The following is a 27,645-nucleotide window of genomic DNA, read 5'->3' on the forward strand; positions in this document are numbered from 1 at the left end:
AATATGTATTGTTAAAAAAGATGAATTGGCTGGAAAATCTAGACATCATATGGGAGAAGGTTGAGGCTATATAAATAGCCAATCACCATACTGTGGCAAATCTCTGAAAGTGGAGGCATTGATTTGCCTATAGCTTTGGAAAAAAAAAGATTGGCCTGGGCTTTGAATGCTTCATTAACAAAACAACACTGACAAACTGGAAGGAGGAGTGGAGGACACAGTAACTGACTGGGCAGCCTCAGGAGATGATGTTATGAGAAAAGGAGCGAAAATTTTCCAGTGTGGCAGACTGGTGAATATCAGAAGACATTTATTGAGATTACACAAATACAAAGATTTTCTGGATGTGTGTTTGCAAAAGTAAAAATGACAAAAATTATCAATATCCAATTGCACTTTGCATTATTTATTATTTCTGCAAACTTTGCAAATCCCACCCAAAAGGCACGATAAACACTTCTGCAAACAAGGCTGAACAGCATTTCGTATTGTTAAGTGCATTAGCAGGAACCAAAGTATCACCTCACTTCTGTGCTTGTTAGGGGCTCTTTTGCAAAGAGATTTAGATGTATTTTCGTTGATTTTCATTGGGAATGGAGACGGGGGAGGGAGGGAGGAAAGGAAGCCTCGGAGATCGTATCCGGACCTGCTCGTCGTGTCTAGAGCACTAGAGAAGTTTCAAAAAGCGGGGCCTTGTGGGGGTGGCCGGTTCGTTCTCTCAGGATCCGGAGAGGAGTCCACCATCCGCACACGATGACATGGCCTGAGACTGGCGGGTGAGTCCAGAAGCAAAGAGTAGAGGGAAAGCGGGAGAGACGGCGAGAACATAGGTTGTGGGGGGGGGGGACGACGCCACGTGGGAAATAGGGGAGGCTAGAGATTCCAACTGGGGTCTTTGGGGGACGGGGAGATTTAAAGGATGGGGATCACAAAGTTTGACGCCTGAGAGGGAGGGGGGGAACATCTTCCTTTCGCTCTTGAAGCTGAACAGAAACAGTTGAGAGATATTTTGAAGTTTCATTGAAGTGGGGGGGGGGCGCTCATTTTAAAGTACTTATGGAAAGGCCGGGAAATGGCGAAGCAGAGGCAAAAGGCGGGATAACAGAATTACGTTCCATAGAATCTCTCAATATCAACATCAAGAAAATGTTATGGGGCGGAGGCGGTGCTGGAAGGAAATATTACTTAAGTAGTCAACACTTAAAAAAAACAAAACAAAAACAAAAAAAACAAGCGAGGTTCAGATGTTTAAAATCAAAGGAAAAGGGCCGGTTGCTATCTGGGTTATATTCTGCCTCTGGGCCTGCGACAAGTGCCCCAGCAGATTATAATACTGATGCAGTAATGTTAACTATAGAATAGTAAATGGTACAAATAAAACAAAATCGAGAGCAGATAAGGACGACTTAGAAGGGGGTGTTGCTGTGGAGGGAGGGAGAAGAGAAGAATGGGGTGAAGTTTCTACCCACGAGGAAGAATAGAAGATATAAAGGCGGGTGATTCCTGGCGATCCGAACAGAGTGTATTTCAAATGGAAAGGAAGTGGAGAAGTAGAGGAGAGATGAATCCTGTTGAATCAGATCCAGGTTTTTAAGTTTTTTAATGCAGGCAACTGGCTTATATGGAGCCAGATTTTTAGTCCAGCCAGCTCACTAATTTCTTTCATTAGCCCTTGCACCGTTATAGCTTTAGTAACAAAAGTGAGTTATGCTGCTTCTAAATGTAGAAATCTGATTTTATCTGTAAACTTTTATGAACAATTTCACCCAGCTATGACTTTATTCCTAATATAGTTGGGAACTTATTTATAAGCTTTAAGTAGTGCAGGCTATTATTTAGTTTTCAGATAGTGCATTCCTTGTCTGTTGGTATTTCTGCTGCATTTGGAGAGGGAAGTTAAGCAGTATCTTGTGTGATGAACCAACCTTTTCTGAATAAAACCAAGGGCAATCTTGCTTTATATAGGTGCAAATGGTAACATACATTATATCCCAATGATGCTAATTATGATGATTAATATTAATTATAATTATTACTACCACTCTTGTATACATGCCACTTTGCAGAATAATATAATCAAGAAAAAAGTTAACAGTTTTGTGCCAATGAACATGTTATCTGTTTACAGTGTTTTTAACACTGGCCAAAGAATGCTTCTGGGAACCCCCAAAGAAGGATATAAGAGTTTTTACTCCATGCAATTGGTATGCTAAATAATGTTTTTAATACAGTATTTCTAATACTGATAGTTTTATCCTCCTTGAATATGGCTACTTTTCTCAAGTTAGTAATCATTGTTATATCTGTTGATACTGGATTCCATAGTTTAGTTACATGTTGTGTGAAGAAGTACATTCTTTACTCCAGTCTTAAATTTCTGATCCTTTAGCTTCCATTTTCTTGCATGATAAAATAGAGTAGAAAACTATTTTGACAGCCCCTTTCCATCATCATGCAACATTTTTATTTTATGCATTTCTGCAGTATTTGGTCATTTCAGTTGTCCTTTTATACATGTTCTCTATTTAAAATCTTAAGGTTATATTGAAATTTGTACAAAAACTTTATGAAACTGGTATTTTTCTTTATAATTGTCCAAGAAGAAATATTGCCTTTTTCATACATAATTTCAGATCAATGCAAACATGGGGTTCAATAAGAAAGTAGCAGCCTCTTGGCATTTACAGAATATTGGTCAATATTAGGATTGGTTAATATTGGCAAGATGGCAAACAGCATCATTGCAAGCCCACTCCTTTTGATCATGCATGCCAAGTCAATACATGTATAATACTCCATCTGCCATTTTCAAATTTTGACAGAATCGTCTTGTAGATGATTCTGAAAATATAAACAGGGTTTATTTTTAATTAATAAATATTGTATTTTCAAAGTGATCTGGTTTACTGCTAAAATTGTATGCTGTTAAGATATGTATCCTTTTGTTGCTCAAGGTGAATGCAAATGACAATGTACCAGCCTCATATTTTTCCCCACAATAGCAGTCTTGTGCAGTTGGTTGAGGTGAGAGAGAGTGATTAACTCACATAAATCTCCATGGTAAAGTAAACTATAACCTGTAACTCCCCAGAATAAGTGCAAATTGGTAACTGCTTTTATCAAGTGCTAAGATCAGTGATTAGCATATCATGGTCAAACACCTATAATAGGAAGCAATCTAGATTTGATTATTATTAGATTTATGTCTTCATATTTTGTTCTTAGGAACTCAAGATTGCATATCTAGCCTTTTTACCACTTTTTCTTGCAGCAACAACCTGGTGGGTAGATTGAGCTGAGAAATAATAACTTTCAAAGTTATCCAGTGAGTTTCCATGGCTCACAGTTGACTGGGTATTCTTGCTTCTACATCCAACCAATGTATTGCACTGACTGACAAATAATTGTAAGTCATGACTTAAATCACTAAGAAAGATTTATTTTAATGGTTTAAATCATGGTTTATTCACTAGTCTGGAATATTTTCCTATAAAAATGCCTTCTTAGTCAATATAAGATCAGAAGATATTTGTCACTACTCAGAAAAAGATATAGGTTTAATTTTTAAAAAGTGTATGCCATAATACTGCAATTAATTTATAAATTGTACAAATTTAATTTTAATTTAAAAATGGAATCATTTCACAGTTTTTAGTACCAAATAGGGATTGTAAAATTTACAGATTTGCAAATGAAATGTTCTGGAGAACTCAGGAACTGTTCTCCCCCTCCCTCCCCCTTCCCATCATGCTATTTCAAGACATAGTTCTGCAGTTTCCTGACGTAAATTGAATTGTGTTTTGGTCAGGGAGCTGTGTCTTGGACCTGACTGTTTAGGTCAGAGTACTGTGCTTGGGACACACATTCTGTGTCCCGAAAAACATACACAGAGCCTGTTGGATTGGAGGGTTTATTCCAGAAACTGCTGCACTGCCCCTGGAACTGCATGGTCTGAGGAGCATCAGCATGGACAGAGGGGAAATAGAATGGTTCTGTTCCTGAATTAGTAAGTTTTGTAAATCTTTAGCAAAGAAATACGTACTTGTAAAGTCATTTAAAAATGAATCAGTGTCAGTTCAGTTGTAGTTATTTATTGTTTGAGGGAATCATAGCCACTAAGAGAATGATAATCAGTTTTTCAATTGTATGAAACATCTTGTTTGAATTTTACAGAGGAGATCAAGTGTCAGTTCTGTTAACCTACCTCTATATTATTAAATAGAAGCTATATTCATAATTATTTCACTGTATTGTACATTAATTTTGTAAAATGTTTTAAGTTTTGTGATTAAAACAAAGATGCTTAATTTTGAATTTTATCTGACCTGATTAGAAATAATTCTCACTTCATTCAGTGAAACTTCTTAACAAAAATGCTTAAGATTACAGACACTATTTCAGTGGAATTTCTCTCTTAATGACTATCATTGTGATTCTCCTGTCTTTGACTATTAGAGGAGACATTTCCTTCAATTGTAGAGAAGAATGGAAGGGGAAAAATATGAACAAAATGTTATATGACCCAAACTATTTTAATGAAATAATCAGTTTGACCTGTAGGTTTTAGGAGGGTGCAAGTCTACATCTGCAAAGTGATTGGACTGCACATTCACATTGTTATTACTCAAAAACCACTGTGAAAACAGAACTTAATGTTCCCCTGGCGAATGGTTGAGATGCATATAATGTTCATGCACTGTAATAAGGGGAGGAGAAAAGGGCTGTGCTGTGTTGTCTCAAACAATAGCCGGCTTAGAACGTATCTCGGTGGCTGTCAAAACTTGTGTTTTGATGAGCCCAGAAAGCATTTGGCCGTCTCAAGGATGTTTTCCTTGGGCAACATCCCTATCTTCAGCATCTTGTTTTGTGGGGCATTTTTTATCACATATTTCTTGATGACTTCTTGGGGCTGAGTTTCTTTTCCTACCCTTCTGGAAACTGCTTGAGACTGTAAGTAGCTGCAGACTGTAAGTATTTATACAGTGTGGATCTGTTTCTTTAAAGGAAAAAAAATAATTAGGTGCAATGTAAACCTTTCAAGCAAATTGCTTGAAATTCTGCTTTCTTTTAAAATAACATTAAAATATATGTTATGTATGCTTAATATGAGGCATATATTAGTTTGCACATCTTTAAGTTTCTTGTCTTTTGAAATAGTGCAAAATTGTACAATGAACTTTTATGATTTAAATTCACTGCTCAAAAAATGTTTATTGAATTGAAGGGTTTATGGAAGGCATAACAATAATTGAAGAAACAGCAGTTATTGAACATAGATGACTATAACAGCAGAACATTTATTCCTGATTTTTGGATATTCAAAAAAAGTGACAAATTTCAGAAAAAATAAATTTATTTTACCATTTTAATTCTCTGGATTTATTTATTATTTATTTATCACAATGAATTGTATGCCACCAAAATCGTTGGACACAACGTGGTTTACATGGATTAAAGACCTCCTTTTTTATGTCTTAATTTTTTCCAAAACATATTTCACTGGGCATGTAAGTTGCTGCTTTTAGATTTTAAAAAGTTATTTTTTAAAAAAATAGATACTATTTTTACAGTTCAAGTGTTTGGAAAAAAAGAAGCACTAATATCCATTAAATTATTAATGTTTTATATTGCTAGTTTATAAGCTTAGGATTCAAACTTCAATTGAAACCAAAGCTGGACTTTTTTCCAAAAGATTTATTTGTTTCCCTAATTCTTACACAGATGCACTGTTACATCTAATCTTATTGCTTCCTTTGTTTTTTTGAAACAGATTTTTGCAAGTTTGCTTGTAATTCTGAATCAAAGAAAAAATCAGAGTTAAGGTATCCACCTTTTATCGGTTAAAAAAGGAAGAATTGGAGGAAAAGTGCACTCTAATAGCAAATTTCACATCATTTTTTTGGAATCGTAAGAATTACAGGGAATACCTTTAAAGCAACCAGTGATGGGCTGTGTGGATGCAAGAAATTTATTTAATGTTTAGAGCAATACCTAAAAATTAAGGTATTTCCCTAACCCAGGCTTTCACAAATGAATGTCTAAATGTATGTTAGCTATGTGCAAATCCTTATTTGTTTAAGGTTTAATTAGCTCCTTCAATTGCCAACAAATCCAAGGATTGCAATACAAACCTCAAAAACAACCATCACATAGTAAGGTAAATACCACCCATTCAAATTGGGAAATAATAATATAAAACAATATATATCATACAGGGTCACAAATCACTCTGCCCTTGGCTATGTTTAAAAAAAAGATCTTTTTTCTAAAGCACAAGTCAATGTTTGTCCCCTAAGGCAGATGTTCTTTGATAAAGGCTATTAGAGGATTGCTCCTGCAACTCTTTGCTGCTGTACCAATTAATCCATGCTGCAAGTTACAGACCAAACCTTTGGGGGCACACTTTCTGGTTTAGATTATGTATTGTGCAGTGGATTCACAGATTAACCTAAAACCGTGATGGCGAACCTATGGCACACGTGCCAGAAGTGGCACACAGAGCCCTCTCTGTGGGCATGCGTGGTGTCCACCTGGTCGTCAGGTTTCTAGCGCACACATGCCTGTCGGCCAGCTGGTCTTTCTCTGTGCCGGAGCGCTGGAAACCCAAAGACCAGTTGGTCTTCGTATATGCTGAAGCACCAGAAACCTGAAGACCAGGTGGACGGCACGGGCATGTGCACCAGCCAGCTGGTCCTTGGGTTTTCGGCACTCCGGCGCACGCGCTCCGTTTTGGGCAAAAAGGTTTGCCATCACTGACCTAAAACATGGTTTATTGGATCATGGTTTATTTAACAAATAATGGTTTATTGGTTTAGAAAGTACACTAATTATGAATTATAAAATACAGTTATTGAATTCTCATAATTATGGTAAGTCAAAATGAAACAACATAACAATTTGGTGAGATTTAACAAAATAATAACAATAACAGAGTTGGAAGGGACCTTGGAGGTCTTCTAGTACAACTCACTGCTCAGCCAGGAGAGCTTATACCATTTCAGACAAATAACTGCCAGTCTCTTCTTGAAAACCTCCAGTGATGGAGACTCATAACTTCTGTAGGCAAATTGTTCCACTAATTAATTTTTCTAACTATCAAGAAATTTCTCCTTATTTTTAGGTTGGTTCTCTCTGATGAGTTTCCATCCATTGCTTCATGTTTTGCCATCAGCTGTTTTGGAGAACAGATTGATTCCTTCTTTGTGGCAGCCCATCAAGTATCGGAATACTGCTATCATGTTAGTCCTTCTTTTCATTAGACTAGATATAGCCAATTCATGCAATCATTCATCATATGTTTCAGCCTCCAGTCCCTTAATCATGTTTGTACTCTTCTCCGCAGTCTTTCTAGAATCTTAGTGTCTTTTTTAGATTGTGACCAAAACTGAATGCAATATTTCAAGTGTGGTTTTACCATGGCCTTATAAAGGGGTACTAATACTTCACAGGATCTTGATTCTATCCCTCTATTAATGTAGCCTAGGGCTGTGCTAGCTTTATGTGCTGGCTGCAGCGCACTGCTGGCTTATATTTAAATGGTTGTCCACTAGGACTCCTAGATCCCTCTCAGTTTCTACTATTGAGCCGGGTATCGCCCATTGCATATCTGTGCATTTGGTTTTTCTTGCCTTTGTGTAAAACCTTACTTTTCTCACCATTGAATTTCATTTTATTAAATAAGGTCCAGTATTCGAGTTTGTCGAGATCCTTCTGTATCTTGAGCCTCTCTTCTGGAATGTTGGCTATTGCCTCCAGTTTGGTGTTGTCTGCAAATTTGATGAGTTCTCTTTCTATCCCCTCATCTAAATCGTTTATGAAAATATTTAAGAATACTGGGCATAAGGCATGATTGTCTAAGATGTGTTTGAACCCATTGTTTGTCTTACATTCTAGATAGATTTGGGGCCCAGTTGAACCTCAGTATATTAAATACCGAAGATAGATAACTACTCCATACATAATATGAAATAGTTTGTAAATACATTCATTAGCACAAAAGTAAAGCACAGATAGTCTCCTAGTTATACACTATGTATTTTTGCTGCTGATTCACACTGTTTCCTTATTTGCAGAATTTTGCATTTTATTTTGCTTTTATAAATCAACTGCCCTATTATTAAGAACATCTCTAAAATGTTTTTAAGCTTCTGAATTTATTACTTGTTGAATGCATTTGACAAATGTATTACTCTTCATTTATAATTATTAATTTTCCAGATAAATGACTCAGTTTTTCCTTTGGACAATGCAACTTTAAAATAGAGTTTCTTGACTTTATTCAGGATATAATAAAAGAGGGAGATTTTTTTCTACTTTAACTATAAAGGGGAGGAATCTAAACTTAGAATCACTTTTCTGATAGTATGGTAAATGTTCTGGGATCAGTAATGGACTTGAAAGAATTAGTGTCCTTAGTGATGTTAGTAAGATCACTTTACAGATATGGCTATACCATAATCCAGTTTTCTATAGCTGGTATTTTGAATTAATGTTTAATTTTAGCAAATAATGAATTTTTATTTTTGCATAAGTGTTATTAAATCTGGATTTGAAATTAAATAAATGGACTATGTCTAGGCTTAGTTTGTAAGATACATTAAGAAAGTCGAGATACTTGATCTCTTACAATTTCCCCGAATTAAAGTATTGTATGGGAGGAAAAGTGCTTATAAGAACTGTGTAGCAGCCAGGATTCATAGGGGAAAAAGCAGTTCACTACAAGGCACTTGTCACACTTCCTTAGCTCAAATGTTTTTCATGAGAGGAGTATGTGAAAACTCAAGAAGAATGACAGGTTCTTTAAGGAGCATTGACAGATGTTATGTGAGTAGCCCCATGGATTCCAAATCACCCTCTTTGAATACGGATTGATGAAGAACCCTATAGCTCATTAATCTCCCTTCCTATTCTACTCAGATACACACTGTCATAATTATGTCAAATCATTATGAATCAATGTTTTTCAACTTTTGGGGGTTACTGAACACATTTGGAACTTGGAGAATATGAAGTGTTTCACTCCTAAACAAATAACCAATTAGTATGCAAAAAAGAAGTGCATATATATAAAAATAACTGTATTTACCCCTCAAAATATTCCATCGTATCCCTTAGCTCCCCCAGATACTTCTACATTGTCCCAGTTTATCTTGCTTGGTAGGAAAAGAAGGGGAAATGGACCTTTCTTCTAATAAAGCACTATGTTGTAGCCACTCATCCTTTTCTAAGAATGCCTGTGGGATCTTTGTGGAGCTCAGATGCATTGAAAATACAGATAAAGCTGAGGCTGCAGTTTTGCTTTGCAGCATTCTAGTCTCCTTTTTTTTAGTTCAATAAAAACAAATAAAATCATTTTGGGCAGAGAACTTGGCATACACCAAAGGAAATAGTATTAGATATATATTGCCCACATGCCCAATAACATAATCATTATTGTCAGTGGCTATTTCATTCCATAAATTCTTACAATGCTATCAGAGAAATAAACTTAAAAATATGAAAGAACTTGAACACATGATATATCTTTAATTGCTGTAGAAAGTATTCCTTATAGCTTGTATACACATGTCTATAAAAATAGCATTTGAATCTTGAGGGATAGTAACTGTCAGAAGCCATTGGCCATGCAAAATATAATGGTATGTAGAAATTACTGGACTTCCATATAAATCTTACAAAATAAGTATGGAGAATAGATCTGGTAGAGATAAGTAGCAGTGAAAACTATTCCCACAGCAGATATACAAGGACTTAACAACCAAGAATGGAAACCCCCATTGTGCTTTGCTTGTGTTTCCTATGACCAACTGGTTAGCACTAACTTTAATGCGTTGTTGATCTAATCCAGCAAAGAAAATAGTCTGAGATTTGTCTATTGCTGAATCCTATGTGTCAGAAGTAAATTCAGAATACTTAGTATTGCTTCTGGGTGTGAATAAGTTGGGCGCTAAGAGGGTAAAGAAGAAAGTGCATATTTTTAAAAGAAATTTAGAGCTACTGTGAAAACGGCAAGACCATGTCAAACCTTCCTCTTCCCTGTCCTCACAACAAAATCTACTTTCTTCAGCCAGTAATGCTGTTTATGGATGGATAAGTTATACCACAAATGAAGGACAGATCTTCCCTCTGTCCTTCAAGACCATGCTGGTCTCAAGGAGTTTTGTGAATCTTGGATTCTGTTTGGTTTAAATCTTCCTGCAGCCACAATTTCACAAATGATCTTAAGGTAGTTGCTGCTCGATTAGCCTGAATCCCTGATCTACATTTTCAGTATATTCATGTTGAATCATAGGGCTGTTGCATGGAAATAAAGTATATGAATAGATTTGAACAAAAAGCCCTCGTACATTCTAAGAATATTGCTCATAATCTTTGGGGAAAAGGACAAAAATGCTTTGTAAGTGGTGCTAATGTTGTCATTGCCCTATGCCCTGCCTCCCCCATGCAGGCTGGACACATCAAATAGAATTGAGATGCATTGAGAGCTCTGTCTTCACATGCGTCACAAAAGGCTAGTATGTGGTACTTGTTACCCTTGTCCTATGAATGGCTCATTATTTCAGGATATAACTTCCTTTTTTTAAACCACCCTCTTCTTCCCAGTCATGAATAAAAATTATGTATTGAATTTCCATAATGATGGCTCAACTGTGATGTGATAATTTTCCTTTTCCCACTTTTGCAAAGTTTAAAAACCTGTCACTAATCAAAATACTACTCAGCAATGTAATTTTGCTATGATTTGAAACATAACTATGCTTTGACAGTTTAATTTTTTCATGATTTATTTTAAAATCCAGACTTGGACTTCAAAGATCTGTGTTTGAGGCTTCTGGTTTACCAAGATCTAATGAAATAATAGAACTTAATATTAAACTTTTTAAAGAGCAGGTTTTCAAATGGCTTCAAACATACATTTGTGATCATGATTGAGGCTTGGCTGTTAACAGAAAATTTTAAATATTTTGAGAGTCCTTGATTATTGTTGATTTTGCAGTAATGTCTATAGAGAAAAAAAAGGCATAGGAGTCCTGGAATTAATATGGTAGATTGCAAGAACAGTTTATTGTTTCTCTAATAAAAAGTAAAAAAATATATATTCTGAAGACCTACTCTGAAGTCTGACTTCTGAATGTGCACCTGTCATTCACATTGCTTTGATGTCTGTTTTCAGATCCTTTCAGGAAGGAAGGAAGGAAGGAAGGAAGGAAGGAAGGAAGGAAGGAAGGAAGGAAGGAAGGAAGGAGGGAGGATTTTTTTAAATATTCCCAATTTATCAAATAGAAAATGCTCACATTCCTGCCTATCAGATATGTGAATTAACAATACAATTAAATGAGTTGTAGACTGAACTTGTGATATGAATTGGGGCTTCTTCCTGAGCTATAAATAAAATGGGGGTGGAGTTGTGTTTATGCTTGCAAGTTTAAATTTGAATCAGGTGAGTTAATCCAAGAGACATTTCCCTATGGAGTCATAAGGCAGCAAAATGTTTTATTTGCTTATATCCAAACAGATGCTTCAGAATACTGACATTAGGAAAATGCAACGCAATATATTAACCTTTACTCATGATTTGTTGCTCATATCCATATCAGCCAGGTCATACATGCAATATTGATAACCTACTCCACTTTAGCTGACAGATTTAAACATGTTTAAATATGTTTAAACAATTTAATAACAAAGCATTGATTTGAGTTAATAATGAACTCAAAAGTTATAGGAAAGGGAACAAAATGTGCTGAAGATTTTTAAATGAAGAGATTACCTTTTCAAGGATGAGAATTGGATTCTTAAGATGTACCTTTTAGTTTAAAAACCTGCTTATTTGAACTATATGGAATCACTTTTTTTAAATAAAATATTGCTGCAGATAAGTCTTCCAACTCACAGAGCCTTGTAAATCCAAGGGAGATGGGCAGTTAACAAGTATGAAATAAAATAATTAAACAAACAAACAAACAAACAAATAAAGTGACAAAAGCTACTAGTGTCCGAAAGTTTTAATGAATCTGCCAGGAAGCTGGTAATCTGCTTTTCTTGTTGTTTACGCAGATAGAGAAGCCTGAAGGATTTAGGTGCTACTTCTGCAGTGCTATGCTTTTATTCTCTGGCTGGTAAGAGAGAACCCATGGAAGACAGAGTGGTTTTGTGTGAGGAATGCACAGTGGTTCAAGCCTATTTTGAGGAAGAAGGCCAAAAAAAAAAAAAAAAAAGCAGTTTGGAAGTATTAATTGAATAGTGACTTCTGCTTTCTACCAATAATGCATGCTATAATAACTCTGGGGGAACAGGTTTGATTTATGCATAGCATATGAGGGATGGAGTTTATCTGCCCTCTTAACTTCCTTACATAGAATTCATAACCTGTGGCTATCAGTAGAATTGTTACATAAAGGCAGCTTTCCAATATGAGAAAACAAAAATAAAATAAACAATAAAACCTTTCTCTCTCTCTCAAATTTATGTAGCTATCCATCTCACTCCAGGCAACTCTGGCTGCCACATAACAATAGATAAAAAATGAAAATACAAAAATAGCAAATGCAAATATAAAATACCAAAGTACTATATACCCTTAAAAACTGGAAATCTCATGGTTGAAGAAAATAATAACCAAAACCAAAGCAAACTTGGTCCTTGCCAGGGTTCAATTGAAGCCTGTTGTGCCCTAACCAGATCCTCACAGTTTCCAGTCTCTAGGCACAGGGGAAGGATGTTCATGGCATTGCTAATTCACTGAGGTAGACATGTACAGTTGAGTATCAGCAGCATTCTGATGATATCTCACTCCATGATGATGGATGAGCTCACTCAAATCACATTTTCATTAGGAATGTGTCATATATCATATGTGATTGGGTCTGATTTTGTTCTTTTTCCTTCATACAAGCAGAAATCAGTTTCTTTATGCATATTATATTCTGTTGTTTGAATATATGGGCATGTAATTTGGGTCGAGCAGCACATTCTAAAATGATTTTGTGTTTTAATTTCCAAAGGCAAACTTCAGGGTTTTTTTTTTGTTGTTGTTGTTATTTCGTTAAACTGATACTCTAATCCTTGCAAGGCCCGATTTTGTTATTGGTGCATAATGATATGTTCTTAGGATCAAGCAGGATTCAGTATCTCCTCTTTTCCATAATAGATTGTTAGTTTGTTTACCTTTCTTAAAAGATGGAACTCTAGTGAGAGTCATTTCTTTTACTATTTTACATGTTGAAAATGTAAATGTTATATTTTAAAACTACGTTGCCCTAGGGGAGAATGAAGATCTTGATGTTTTCCATTCAGTCATGTCTGACTTGGCAATTCTACAGGCCAGATCTCTCCACATCTTCCAATCTTGCACCACTTCTTGTACTTCTTGTACCATGTACTTTGGCGGCCTGATTTACTTTTATCACTAATTCTTCTAAACCTATTTGCTTTTTCCAGTGAATTCCCCGACATGACGTTGCCAGAATAAGTGAAATGCAGATTTGTGATCGTGCCTTTTAATGACATATATGGTGTTATGTGCTCCAGTACTTGCTTGTTAGTTACCTTCACTGTCCAAGGAATACTCAGGATCCTTCTCCAGCACACAGCTCAAATGAGTCAATTTTCTTCCTATCTTGTTTTTTTAAGGTCCAACTTTCACAACCATAGGGAATATGGGGAACACAATAGAGCGGACTAACCTATATTTGGTTGCTAGGCTAATGTCCTTGTATTTCCATTTTTGGCTCATGTTTATCATTGCTCTGTGATCCAGTGCAATCTGATGTTTTATTTCTGCACTACATTCATTGCTTTGAGTGATCTGTGATCCTAGGAAAGTGAATTTTTCCACACATTCTAACTCGTCACTGTTAGTGTCTATTTTGAGGTTTCCTTCCTTGCAGTGGTCATGAGCTTGGCCTTTTTGACATTCAGAACGAGACCAAAATTCTCACTTTCTTCTTTAATTTTCTTAATCAAATGTTCTCTTTGGTTTCTGAGAGGAGAGTTGTATCATCAGCATATTGAAGATTGTTCATGCTTCTTCTTCCTATCTTTATCCTGATTTTTGATTCTTCAAGATCTAGCTTCCTCATGATCTCTTTGACATACAGATTGAATAAGAAAGGTGAGAGAATGAAACCTTGACATGCTTTTTTTTCTATCTTAAACTAATCGGTGTCTCCATAGGGTCTTCACACAATGGCTTCCTAATTTGTGTACAGTGATTGCACCAACCTAGCCAGATGTGCCCAAATCTTGTAGGGCTCTCCACTGTCATGTAATAGATGAAGCATATGTACATGATGTTTTGATATTCTTGCCATTTGTTTTTGATGGACAGTTCTTTCCCTTGCTTGTTTTTAATGATGTCTTTACGAGCAATACAGGTTGTCCTTAAATTACAACAGTTCGTTTAGAGACCGTTCAAAGCACTGAAAAAAGTGACTTCATGACCGTTTTTCACACTTACGAGTATCCCCACAGTCATGTGATCAAAACTTGGATGCTTGGCAACTGGTTCATATTTATGGGGTCATGTGACCACATTTTGTGACCTTCTGACAAGCAAAGTCAATGGGGGAAGCCAAATTCACTTAACAACCATGTTACTAACTTAACAATTGCAATGATTTACTTAACAACTTAACAAGAAAAGTTGTAAAATAGGGCAAAATGCGCATCAAAAGTCTCACTTAGCAACATCAATTTTGGGTTTAATTGTGGTCGTAAGTCCAGGACCACCTGTAAATAGTGTTTGGATCTATTTGACTTGCATTCCTGGTGTGTCCTTTCATGTAGTCTACTTCAAGCTGTTTACATCACTCATCCTAATAAACTTCATTGTCCTTCTTTGCTGCTCTCTGGAAAGCAAAGTTCAGTCTTTTTGGTTCTTCCCATTTGCCTGCTGCTTTTTCTGTTTTTTTTTTTTTTTTGCTCAGATATTTTGATAGTTTCACCTGAATGCCACTTGTAATTTTCCCCTGGCTTCTTGTATGATGCAGTTCCAACAATAATCAATTGAATGACACTACCACAATTCATCAGGTGTCTTCTCAGCAGTATGCAATAATTCAAGTCTATTTTTCATCCCAATTGTATTCATAACAGGGATTTTGGTAATATCAAACGTATTTGGAGGTGCTGTCTTTTTGATGGTGTAGTTTGACTTTAATCTTGCCCATCAACAATTCATGAACTGCCATCAGCACTTGGATATGTCTTAACAATAAGGCCTGAACTGGTCCGTTGATGATTGCATAAGACATAGTCATTCTGATTATGCTGAAGTCCATTTGGTGAAGTCCAAGTGTATAAGCAGCAATTCTGCTGATGAACCCTGTATATTCATGATTCTAAATCAGTTTTCTTGGCAAAATTGTAGGGGAGCATAAGACTTATCTATATGGTGGTAGATAAGTTACCACTTAGTTTCACTAAGACCCAAAAAGTTGGATCTTTTATTAGGGTGTTAATGGATATCTTCAGTTCATCTTCATGAATATTCTCTGTTTTAGCATCTTAAGATTCATTATAAACAGAAAGACACCTACTATCTTTCTCTCTTTTTTCCTCACAGATTAATAATAAGAGGATAAATAAAGTTGACATTCGGTATGATAAAAGGGCAGTCTTTGAAAACAGGGCTAACCACTTTCAGATATAAGTATGTTTTAGTGGATAGATAGCAGTATTCACATATAGCTAATTTATTGGCCACTTTCTAATATTTTTGGTAAAGGGGGGACATGTGCATGACAAATTTACACACACACACACACACACACACACACACACACAAATGTTATATATATATATATATAATTTATTTATTATGGCATAATTTTTCAGGAATTACAGATTGCTGATGTTCAGTGATTGTAGTCCATAGAAATCTTTTAAACCATTAAATTGCCATAAGTTCTTTTTTCCTTCAAGCTTCTCAAATTGTCAACAGCTTTCTCTTGTCCAGGCTCTTCATAGTCCTTACATGGTACATTAGGAATAAATTCTTCAATAACCAGTAACAATATCTCCTGTAATATTAAGCTTGAAGGCTTTAACTCAGCATGTATATTCAGCTTGACTACTACTATTTCTCTCCTTTCATTATCCCCTAAATGATTTGCCTTGTGTCAAAAGAACAGTTTGTACTGTGAAAGCAACTTTATCTTTACCTCGTTTCTATCACAGATAAAAAGATACTTCCCTCTTCATTGAAAGGATACTGATGCATTGATCCAGCTATATGCAATGTAGTTTTAAGCCAAGGGAATTTTCTTTTGTTAAAGAATAACCATCACCCTACTACTCAAATACTGGTGATTGGATTTTTTTTCCTTTCATTTAATTGTGCCCAGTTCTCGGAAGACTTCCTTACCAAGTCCCTGAAGAGTTTTCTTGGGAAGATTTTTCAGAAGTCATTTGCCATTGCCACCTTCCTAGGGCTAAAATAAAGTGGCTGGCCTAAACTCAACTAATATGCTTTGGGTCCAAGGCAGGACTAGAACTCCCACTATCCCGGTTTCTAACGTGATGTCTTAACCACTACACCAAACTGACTCAATTGGAGATAAAGATGATCAAATTAGGAGGTATTCCTTCTCTGACAGTCTTGAACCCTACTGTATCATTTAACTTTCTACTTGCTGATGTGCAAGGTAGACATACCAATGGATGAGATTGGTTCAAACAAGGCAAATGCTTCTATGAATAAGTACATCCCATTTTTCTGGGAAGTGCTTTTGAAGTCTCTCACTGATTAAAAGATCATTTATGTCCTACTCTCTAGAGAAGCTTCTATTTCTGTGCACATATTTTACACTGTATTTTTCTTGCTATGTATAATGATATACCATTTATCTATTAGGAGAATGGGTAATATTGTTTGAATCCATTTTTAAAAACTCTCTTAATTTACATTATGACTTTTTTTTTAAAAAAACACAGTTATCCTGTCCTAGTTATGATGTGCGTAGGTAGTTTTTTGAGTTACATACAATCATTCATTCAGCAATCATTCAAATGTATGTGGTGATGAATGAATGTTACTCCCCGAAATTATGGTCATTGCAGTGCCCCCGCAATCATGTGATCAAAATTCAGAAATATGGCAGCCCATCCACACTTAAAACCACAGGGATGCTTCAACTGTCGCCTTTCTCTGCCCTTTTAGCCACCCTGCACAATGGTATACCGTGGCATCAGTACTGGGGTACTGCCAGTACCTCACAGCCTAGCCAGGTGCCACCATCCCTAGGCCTGCACCTCAACCCCTGAGCAATGGCCACCAAGGAGTGCTGCCTCATCTCCTCACTGGGCCAGCCAGTCTGTGGAAAGTCACTACAATCACCCTGCTGGCTTTGCCAGCCTGCACTCTATACTGGTCCTGTCAGAGAGTTGCCCTGTGCTCCTCTCACACTGCCAGGGCTGATTGGGTTAGTGGAATGCAGGATGGCAAGGCTGGCAGAGTTCAAGGTGACCAGAAAGCTGGAGATAAGGTACCCCTACTCTTACCTTCCTGAGACTTTGGAGTGGAAGGGATTAAGCTGGAAGTGGCCTGGCCTGGGATGGGTCCTCATCTAATGACTGGTGGAATTTGGTTAACCACAGTGACAAGGAGTGCCAGCATTGCTGTTGGCTAAGGATGTAGCAATGTGATGTTCACATTACGACCACATCACTTAGTAAAGGAAATTCCGGTCCCAATTACCACCACAGCTTGAGGACTGTCTGTATTTGGCATGTTTCTTAATTGGAAGTTTTTAAGTAAAAATATTTTTCAAATGTTGGGAGAAAATACATTAATTACATTTAGTGCTTTTGTGAATAAAAGACACTTAGTTTTCACATATCAAAAATACATTATAATGCCTCTATTCAGGAAATAATTTTTAGTATGCCAAATGGGGATAGATGTAGATGTTCAGCATAACCCTGAAATACAAAACCACATTTGGGGAGATAAGAGAGTTCTAACATTCACCCACACTTTTTGAAGATTGTGTTACTATATTTGGTTTTCCAACCAGACTGCTGCAATCTGAGAAAAGGTGAGTGAAACATGAAGGAAGTAAATGTGCTGCTGCTGCTTTTGTGTGGATATTTCATAAAACTGAACTAGCCATGTATGGCTATTTCACACTAAACGCATAAAACTCCCAAAGGGCAGACAGGCTACAAGAATGCTACCCATACATGGCTTGAAGGAAACAGGTTTTATTTATTTTCTTTTTAGATTACTAAATACCCCAAATGATGTAATAGTGGATATCAACAGACATGCTAATAACATGATCTTGAGATGATTAAATATTTTCTGCATAGTTGCAAGGCTAGACATGTCAATGATAGTGGTCAGCTGCTGAACCAGATTTTCAGAGTAGTCTGGATGCATTTAGTACATGACTTGGTACATGACTTCCTGCAGGATATGTTTCATTCTGTATGTTGTCTCTGCTGCTGTCATGTCCATTTAATCCTAGGTGAAAACATGCTGCTTTGTTTAATAATATGGCTCTTCTCCATAGCTCCAAGCATAGTTGGAATTCTTCGGCTGTAATTCAAATTCAGCAGGCCAGCAATCCTCTCAAATTTAATATTTATTGTCTAACCCAAGCCATCAGATTTTCAGTAGGTCTGCAGTCATTATACTTCATTTGTACTTCCCTCACTTATTTTTCAGTAGTAGTTCTTCTCAGAAGCAAGTTAACAAAAGCTGTTCTGTAAGTTTTTAGCATAATTTAGCATGAACTAGAGAAATTATTTAATGTTTATGACATGATTAGCATTGTTCCTTCAATTTTCAGATTGGGAATGCATCATAGTATCAATAGTATTCTGATGTGAAGTGGATCAAATCACAACTGCTTATCTATCAATAAGTACCCAGCAGCTTTCAAGGTTGGAAATGAAGATCTCAGTTTAATACACCCAGACCCTAACAGCCAGTTGAATACACCCAGTCCCAGACCCTTACATTTTCAAAGGACTTATAAATTCGTTTTCCAAATGTACCCAACGGGGAAAGTAATCATAACATACTTCCAGAAAAATAAAACTGTTGGAATAAAGATCCAATTAGATAATTGGAAAACATGGTAGATTAGAAGCATGTTCTAGGGCAGGGGTGGGCAAATGTGGCCCTTTTACAACCTGTGGACTTCAACTCCCAGAATTCCTGAGCCAAGTTGTCTCAGGAATTCTGGGAGTTGAAGTCCACAAGTTGTAAAAGGGCCACATTTGCCCACCCCTGTTCTAGGGGCCTTAGCTACTATAAATGTATGTATAAAATATATATTACTAGTAATCTTTCCTCAAAGGTTTGATGGGAAATTTAAACATATGTGCTGAAGTTGTGTCCGTCTGTCTGTCAGTCTGCCTATCTGTCTGTTTATATAAATAAACTTATTATTTTTCCAAATAACTCAAGGTGGTGAACATATCCAATACATTCTTCCTACAATTCTTTTGTAATAAGTCTACCACAAAGGAAAATCTCAAGTAGCAACCCGATGAACAAATAATGGGGGAAAACCAGTATTTTTAAATGTGTTTAATAAAATCAGCCTTTTCAGTGTCCAGAAATTAATTTGATAAGTTGAAGAAAAAAATATGTAGCATTAGTTTATTTTTGAGGAATAGATTGGCTGAATTACCATTTTGCTTTCTGCAATGTAAAAAACAGAATGGCCGAAGAGGCCAAAAAAAAAAAAAAAGGCCTCGGGGATGCTTTTCAAATGTTAGTGTCATTAAAAATTACAGCCCTCTTTTTAGTATTTGTTCTACAAATCATAAATATTTAAAAAAAACCATAAAATCATCTTGAATTCCTGGTATGTGATGTATACATTTTTGTTTTCTAATTATATGGACAGATTTATGGAAAGAGGAAAGAGAAGAAAATTGCTTGTGAATGTATAACTGCTTCTCTTCTCTCTTTTTATTTTCCTTATGTTCCAATACCTGGATTTGCCTCAAGGTGGGTCTGGAAGAGATAAGCCATGGCTTGTTAAAATACCAAAGCAGGCTGGCAAAACAAAACTCCTGTTGAGAACTGAAAACTGGTCACTTTTAAATCCACAGCTTTTTTTTTAATGCAACTTTTCTTTATAACATGTCACATGAGAAGCTTGCAAGAACTGAATAACCTTTTTATTTGGAAAAGGAAGTAAAATGACTAGAAAAATAATCTTGGAGGTCGTATGTTACAGAGCTGACTGCAAAAGTTGTGGCATTGAGTTCTTGGAAAATTTGGATGTATACTTAACCATTTTTGTATAATTTTTTATAATTCAAAATAAGAAAACAGTCAAGAGAAGGTGTAAAAAATGGACATATTTCAGCCCCTATTTGGCAAAAGTAGAACATTTCTGAACATTTTCTGTAACTAGCTAAGAGACTTTCTATTTTTGCTTTTGGATTTTTTTCTTAACTTTTCCTTGTAGAACTCTTCTAGCTCAAAATTATTCCTAGGTCTCTTTGCATGTTTTACATGTAGAAATCTTTCTATATCTCAGCCAGCAATGCTCAGCCAGCAATGTGACCTCCTGACACATGTTTTTACATGGGATGTCTGTGCACATATAAAAAGGGTAGTGTTAATGTTGCAATGCCCACTTTGTCACTTGCTCCCTTTTGCTCTTTTGTGTGGATCCACATCTCCCCACAGATTGTTAATAACAGTCAAGTCTGGGATTGTAAAGGTGTTTCAAAACTTTTATTTTTCTCTCCTGTAAATATTTCATAATTTATTTGGAAGTTGGGTTATAACTACAAATATAAGAACCCAAGGAATTTAAATTTTTAAGAAAATTTATTAATCAGCAACTCTTGTTTTTGAATAGCAAGTCTTATTCCAAAATCCTCACTTTGCTATAAAAATGTTGAAACTTGACCTAGAAATTTTCTTGGCTTTCTTGAAAGGTACATGTGAATTGCTCCGTTCTGAAGGCAAGGTACTTCCAAACATGGTTATGAAATTATTTCTTTTTTTATATACAGCATCTATATAGTGTCATTTCTAATGTGACATCTATATTTTTTCACAGAAAATCTGTTTAACTATTTATTTACTAGATTTATAAGACTGCCCAACTCAGTGTGACTGTGGGTAGCATATATCAACAAGAAATAATAAATCAAGGAAAAACCCAATTAACATAAAACATAGAATAAATATAAAATAAAAAATGCTGGCCAAGCGCAACAATAAAAACAACCAAAAATAAATTCTGTTCAACTGGACCCAAATGCCTGGAGAAGAAGCCTGGTTATAACAACCCTTTCCCAAAGGTGAGCAGAGTTGGAGGCTATCCTATATCGAGGGTGGGAGTATGGGCCACCGCTAAAAAAGTGGTTCAAGTCCCATAAGGTGGTAAAGTTTAACGGAGAAAATCTGGAACATGCCCTATCTGGCAGGCAGAGGTTATGGGAAAGGTTGATTCCAAAAGTAACCCGGTCCTTGCCATGTAGGGTTGTAAAGATGATAGCTAGCACCTTAAATCACACCCAGAAACCTGTGGGAGCCAATGCAGCTTGCGGTGTAGTGGTATACATGGGTATAATTGTGGATATAACTACCTGAGCTGCTGCATTTTGGACCAACTGAAACTTCTAGATGTTTTTTATAGGCAGCCACATGGACAGTATGTTGTAGTAGTTTGAATTAGGTTACTAAGTGGTGAATGACCATGAGCAGAATCCAGGAATGGTCACAACTGGCACGTGAGGCTGTTGGGCAAAATTCCCCTGGCCACAGCTGCCATTTTCATTTTGAGCAGGAGCTGTGAATCCAGGAGAATCGCCCAGATTGTATACCAAGTCTGAACAAGGCATTGCTATCTCATCCTGGGCCAAAGATTGACACACTCCAACTCCCAGATCTAGAAGATCTAAAACCCATTACTACTACGCAGTCTTGGCAGGACTGAGCCACAACCTGTTCTTCCCCATCCAGTTCCTCACAATCTCTGGATACTAGGATAGAATGTTAACCTCACTCAACCGGCTGGGAATAGAGATGTACAACTGGGTATCATCAATGTTTTGATGATACCTTGTATCAACAAATAACCACACCTAATAGCTTCATGTAGCTATTTAAAAAGAGGAGGACACCACTGACCTCTGGCTGAACTACTCCTTTCCCATCAACACTGATTGTAACTGACCATAGCAGAAGGTGGAGAACCACTGCAAAATGGTGCCTCACATTCTCAGGCCCACAGAAGGATACCATGGTTGATGGTATCAAAAGCTGCTGAGAGATCAAATAGTACCAGTATGGATTCACCACTCCTACTCCAGCTTACTACAGGTCATCAGTAAGTGCAATCAAAGTCATATGAAAACTAGATCCCAGTCTTCATTCTATTTCCTTCCTGGAAGAACCTATTTTCCACTCATTAAAAAAAAAATGCTCGTGTAAAAGATCTGCTAGGTGATAGCAGCCCCAAAATAAACATAAAATGGAATGAAATAAAATGAATTAGAGCAATAGAGCCAAACTAGACATTTAACACCCTCTGTTTGTTTCTTACAAAGCCTGTGGATAGTATAAATCATAAGGACTAAGGGGCATAGGAATTTTTTTTTTTGTACTTTCTACTCCCTGCCACTTTCAAGATGAAAATATCCTTGAAACAGACTATAAATAAATATATATCAAATATAAATATATATATTTGCTGTTCTGTTTTAATCACACTATTCTGTTTTAATCACACTGATTCCCCATGCTACAGAAATATTATTTAAAGAGAAAAAGTAAAAAAGAGGAAACAAAAATGCAGTCATGTGTTTATCATCATGTCAGTTTTAGCTTGTCATATGATGTATCATAAATAAATGTAGTGAATTAGCATTTCGGAGGGTTGGAATTTTCCATTATTGTTAAACAATCTTTAAATAGCTTTAAAAAAAAACGTAATGGCTATAGTACAGTTGTAATTATCTCACTAAATGTACATAATTAAAGCAACAACATTTTACAGGTAATTTAGCCTATTAGTAGACCTTGAAGCAAAATGTGGAAATGCAGTGTATTATGAAATTAAAACTTTTTACGTATTTGTGAGAAGAGAATTTGTCATCCCCTTTATTTAGCAACTCCACTGAGTTCATAAACGTACAAATAAGTAAGTGCATATATTTTATTGGGCAAAAAATAAGTGCTTTAGCTGTCATCCATTTTAGCCCCAGCTGCTTTTAAAGAAAGTAAATTGAGAAATTCATTATTTTCCAGATGTTGTTGAATTTCTCTTTGTCTGTTAAAATTAAACAATGATGGATTTTATGATTTAACAGACAGCTAAATGGAATATTTCACAAATTTGAAACCTTGCTGAAACTACTTTGATGCATACAGATGCAATCCTACTCAGTCTACTTGGACATTCCATTGGATTGAATATAACCTCCAGATTATATCTGAATACAACAATTTTGAACTACTAAATTTTAATAATCCTTAGAAAAAGGAGAATCCAATACGCATTATTATCAGGAAAATTTCAAATATATCTTTACCAGTAAAAAATCTAGTAAAATCTGAACTCCTATCTCGTCTTTCACCAATTTTTTTTCACATACAGAAAGGAAAGCCATTAGACCTGAGAATAACCCTTGGTGTAGAATTCTACTCCACTGGCTTTGTGGCTGTACTCATGTAGTTTTCTTGACAATGTATGTCATGCCTTCCTCTAGGATGATTTTTCCAGTATAGTCAGAGTGCTAACATTACTTGGTGACCTCTTATCCTAATTAATATTTGGACAGGAGATCACCAAATAAAGTTAGGACTCTGGGCCAAGTGTTGGTTTGCTTTTTTTTAAATTGAGTTTAGCTGAGATCAACTAGGTGCTTCCACCTAGTGGGACAACAAGTGTATATACACACAGATTGAATGAATCTACAGTAATTGACTTTTAAAAATATAAGTTTTAAAGATAAAGTTTGCTGCTGTTGGACTTACTCCCTTTTTCCTTTCCTAATAGGAAATCTATCTATATTAAAAGTCTGAGAGTAACTGATGTTATCTTTTGTGATTTGATAATCAAACAATGGTTAAGTCCCTCGATTTGCTGTTTTACTAGTTCCACAGATAACTGACATTCTTGCTTAATTTCTTACTGCTCTTTATATGACAGATACATATTTGCTTATTTTATGTTGATTTTAAATAGATTTCATTCTTTTGCCATAGCTTAAACAAAATTCTAGCACTGCAGTTCTCATTTAAGTTTCATATTCAGGTTAAGAAAGTGGGATGAAAGTGCAATGTCATATTTCAATTATAATGGAGAATTGTTTAAGTTATCAATGAAGTTGCTAAAGGAGAGCATGCCTTTAAACTGTTACAACACAGTTCAGTTAGAATGTGTGCTTTCTTCAGGAAATGCATCAATTAGATCAAGGTTTCTCAAACTGTGAGTTGCCTCCCTTGGGAAGGTGCAGCCAGAGCCAGAGGACGTGGGAAAAACCTTTTAAGTTGCATGTTGTTATAATAAATCCCTTTTCCTCCAAATTTGACTGTATTCTTTTTATTGTTCATTTGTATTTATTTTATGTTTGAATTTTTAGGTGAAGTGTGTACATTAAAATTACACTGAAAGGAGATGTGATGACAAAAAGTTTAGGAAGCCTGAATTAGATAGCGAAAATGAAATAAAGTATTCTTCAGTTAAAATAAAAACTTTATAAAGAACTTTAGAATGTATATTTTCTTCAGGAAAATTCAGGCAAAATATAAATATAACATTGAACAGTGGAAACATATTTTAAAATTTTCTACTAGGCTGGCTGGCCTTTGTTGGAAACTGGATATTACAGATAGTCCTCAATTTACGACCAGTCACTTAGCAACTGCTTGAAGTTCCAATGGATCCCAAAAAGGGTACTTGTAACCTGGATTTGAAGTTTTGACAGCTATCATCCCCCTCCACAGTCACATGATTGAATTTGGGGCTTTTGATAGGACGGAACATTTATAATAAATATGTTCTGCTTGGGCAAGTTCAAATTAACAAAAGTAGAAATAAATCATGTCAATATAAAATGTTAAATATTAAATGGAATCATTTTTAGAACTTATTTTCTCATTTATTTCAGGATGCAATAGAAGCAATATTTAGAAAATTGTAAAATCATGTATTGTTCACGTTCAATGCTGGCATATTTTTCCTTTGTTCAAATGAATATATTTAAAACCTTTTCTGTTCCCCTCCCTTATTCTTAGGTAAACATCTTTGACCACGATGAGTTGGAGTTTCTTGACCCGTCTACTTGAGGAGATCCACAATCATTCCACATTTGTGGGGAAGATCTGGCTGACTGTGCTGATTGTATTCCGCATTGTTCTCACTGCTGTGGGAGGGGAATCCATCTATTATGATGAACAAAGCAAATTTGTTTGCAATACAGAACAGCCAGGTTGTGAAAATGTGTGCTATGATGCTTTTGCCCCCCTCTCTCATGTGAGGTTTTGGGTATTTCAAATCATCCTAGTCTCTACTCCCTCAGTAATGTATTTAGGCTATGCTGCTCACAAAATAGCTCGGATAGTGGAACATGGCGAAATGGAACGGAAGTTACGAAGCAAACCTCTTCTAATGCGTTGGAAACAACACCGAGGTTTAGAAGAAGCAGAAGACGATAATGAGGAAGATCCAATGATGTATCCAGAGATTGAAGTAGAGAGTGAACGAGAGAACAAGCAAAATCCATCCCTCGCAAAAATAAAGCATGATGGTAGGAGGCGAATCCGAGAAGATGGGCTTATGAAGATTTACATCTTTCAACTGCTGAGTAGGACTATATTTGAAATTGGCTTCCTGATAGGCCAGTACTTACTCTACGGATTTGAAGTCAGTCCAACATTCCTTTGTAGCAGAAATCCGTGTCCCCATACTATTGACTGTTTCATTTCAAGACCCACAGAAAAAACCATATTCCTGCTCATCATGTATGGTGTGAGTGGTCTGTGTTTACTTCTGAACATTTGGGAAATGCTTCACTTGGGATTTGGCACCATTCGGGACACCTTGAATAACAAGCGGAAGGAGCTAGAAGATTCAGGAACCTATCATTATCCTTTTATTTGGAATACCCCATCAGCTCCTCCAGGGTACAACATTGCCATGAAACCTGACCAGATTCAATACACAGAGTTGTCTAATGCCAAAATAGCACATAAGCAAAATAAAGCCAATATTGCCCAAGAACAACAATATGGCAGCAATGAGGAGAACATTCCCACTGAACTGGAGAATATCCAGCGAGAAATCAAAGTAGCTCAGGAACGCTTAGATCTTGCCATCCATGCATATAATAATCAGAATAATCCATCCTGTTCCAAGGAGAAGAAGCCCAGAGGCAGCTCAAACAAAAGCAGTGGCAGTAGTAAATCAGGGGATGGGAAAACTTCTGTTTGGATTTGATGCTGTTCACTTGACAGGGAATGCTACCGTTTTCTTGTAGCATATTATATCTAGCAAATTGGGTGCGAAATATTTCCAGTAAAAAATAATTGGCCTTGCTAAAGTTCAGAGATATTTCGTGCTGCTAAATGGTACTGTGCAAAAGAACAGAAGAGAAAAGTAGTTATGCTCACAAACATGTATTCATGTATTCTTCCAGATCTGCAGAAGTCCCAGGGATTTTTTTAATTATTTTTGTTAAAACAGTTTACACTGAATGTACAGTATTATGGTACCTTTTATTATGCACATTTTTGTATTTGTATATTGGATATCTCAGTTATACATTTTATATTAAAAGGAATCAAATAGGAATTTTCAACATTTTTCTAAAGCATTTTTCTCCTCACATTTCATAGAGATTGTGTGATTTACTTTGAATTTCATAGAGGTTTGAATTATGGAACAGATAATTTTGGATGACTGTCATGCCCTTTCTGCATTCTTGTCCCAGCCAAATAAATTAAATACTAGGTTAGTGAAATGCGTCTTCAGATGTAGTCAGATTTTTTTTCCTGTAGTGAATATCCTTGTATATAAGTGGGCCAAAAGAAAAAAGAATTTCAGACTGGCTTCTAGCACATAACCTTGCATTCAGTTTATGAATCTTCTGAGAAAAAAGTGCCTGGAATTGACAATATTTTCTGAATTAAAAAAAGTAAGAGTTCAACCACTGTGAAAATAAAACTTCATATACCTGATAGTTAATTTAAAACATATATTTGATATTGCAAAGTAGGGAAAGCAATTGGGTATACTCTAAATAATTTATACTGCAGTCTCCGAATTACTGATTTACATTGCTTGGAATTTTAGTCCAAAAATCTAGTTTGCCTATCCCCACTTTAGGGATGACTTTATCAATTCTTGATCTTGCAAACAATTTAAAGTTTAGAAAGAAGACAAGTTAAATTATTGTTGATACAAAGAAAGGCCTGCTTTCTTTAAATTTGAACCAGTATTCAAATGGTAGGGAAAAAAATCTTGATTTGAGGGAAATATAAACAGAATTAAAAATACTTGCCTTTGTTTTGAAGTGGGAAATGTTATTTTAAAGACATGTGATGTACAATATAGTTCTTCAGGAAGTTCTTTATTGTGAGGAACGAGGAATTGGGAATTTGAAGTGATGGAAAAATTTGTACTTTAACACATATATTTATTTTAGCAGTGTCCAAGATCA

At 35.9% G+C, this 27,645-nt stretch overlaps 1 protein-coding gene across 6 annotated transcripts; it reads left to right on the top strand.

Annotated features, from left to right (window-relative positions):
* The first annotated feature begins 606 nt into the window (after positions 1-606).
* Positions 607-26,771, top strand: GJC1 (gap junction protein gamma 1). Of its 6 annotated transcripts, none has more exons than XM_034416039.3 (2): positions 607-776; positions 25,223-26,771. In XM_034416039.3, the coding sequence occupies exon 2, from the start codon at positions 25,242-25,244 to the stop codon at positions 26,421-26,423; it is 1,182 nt and encodes a 393-aa protein (XP_034271930.1). In that variant the 5' UTR covers positions 607-776; positions 25,223-25,241; the 3' UTR covers positions 26,424-26,771. The 6 variants fall into 6 exon arrangements, with proteins under 6 accessions (XP_034271930.1, XP_034271936.1, XP_034271931.1 ...); XM_034416045.3 differs by lacking the exon at positions 607-776 and adding an exon at positions 1,644-1,700; XM_034416040.2 differs by lacking the exon at positions 607-776 and adding an exon at positions 3,892-4,006.
* The last annotated feature ends 874 nt before the right edge of the window (positions 26,772-27,645 follow it).

The sequence above is a fragment of the Pantherophis guttatus genome, chromosome 4 (assembly GCF_059756535.1).
Source record: "Pantherophis guttatus breed Tessera chromosome 4, ASM5975653v1, whole genome shotgun sequence".
In the NCBI taxonomy this organism is placed as follows: domain Eukaryota; kingdom Metazoa; phylum Chordata; class Lepidosauria; order Squamata; family Colubridae; genus Pantherophis; species Pantherophis guttatus.

Excerpts from the sequence above, each read along its gene's own strand:
- GJC1 (XM_034416039.3), top strand. The coding sequence starts at position 25,242 with ATGAGTTGGAGTTTCTTGACCCGTCTACTTGAGGAGATCCACAATCAT.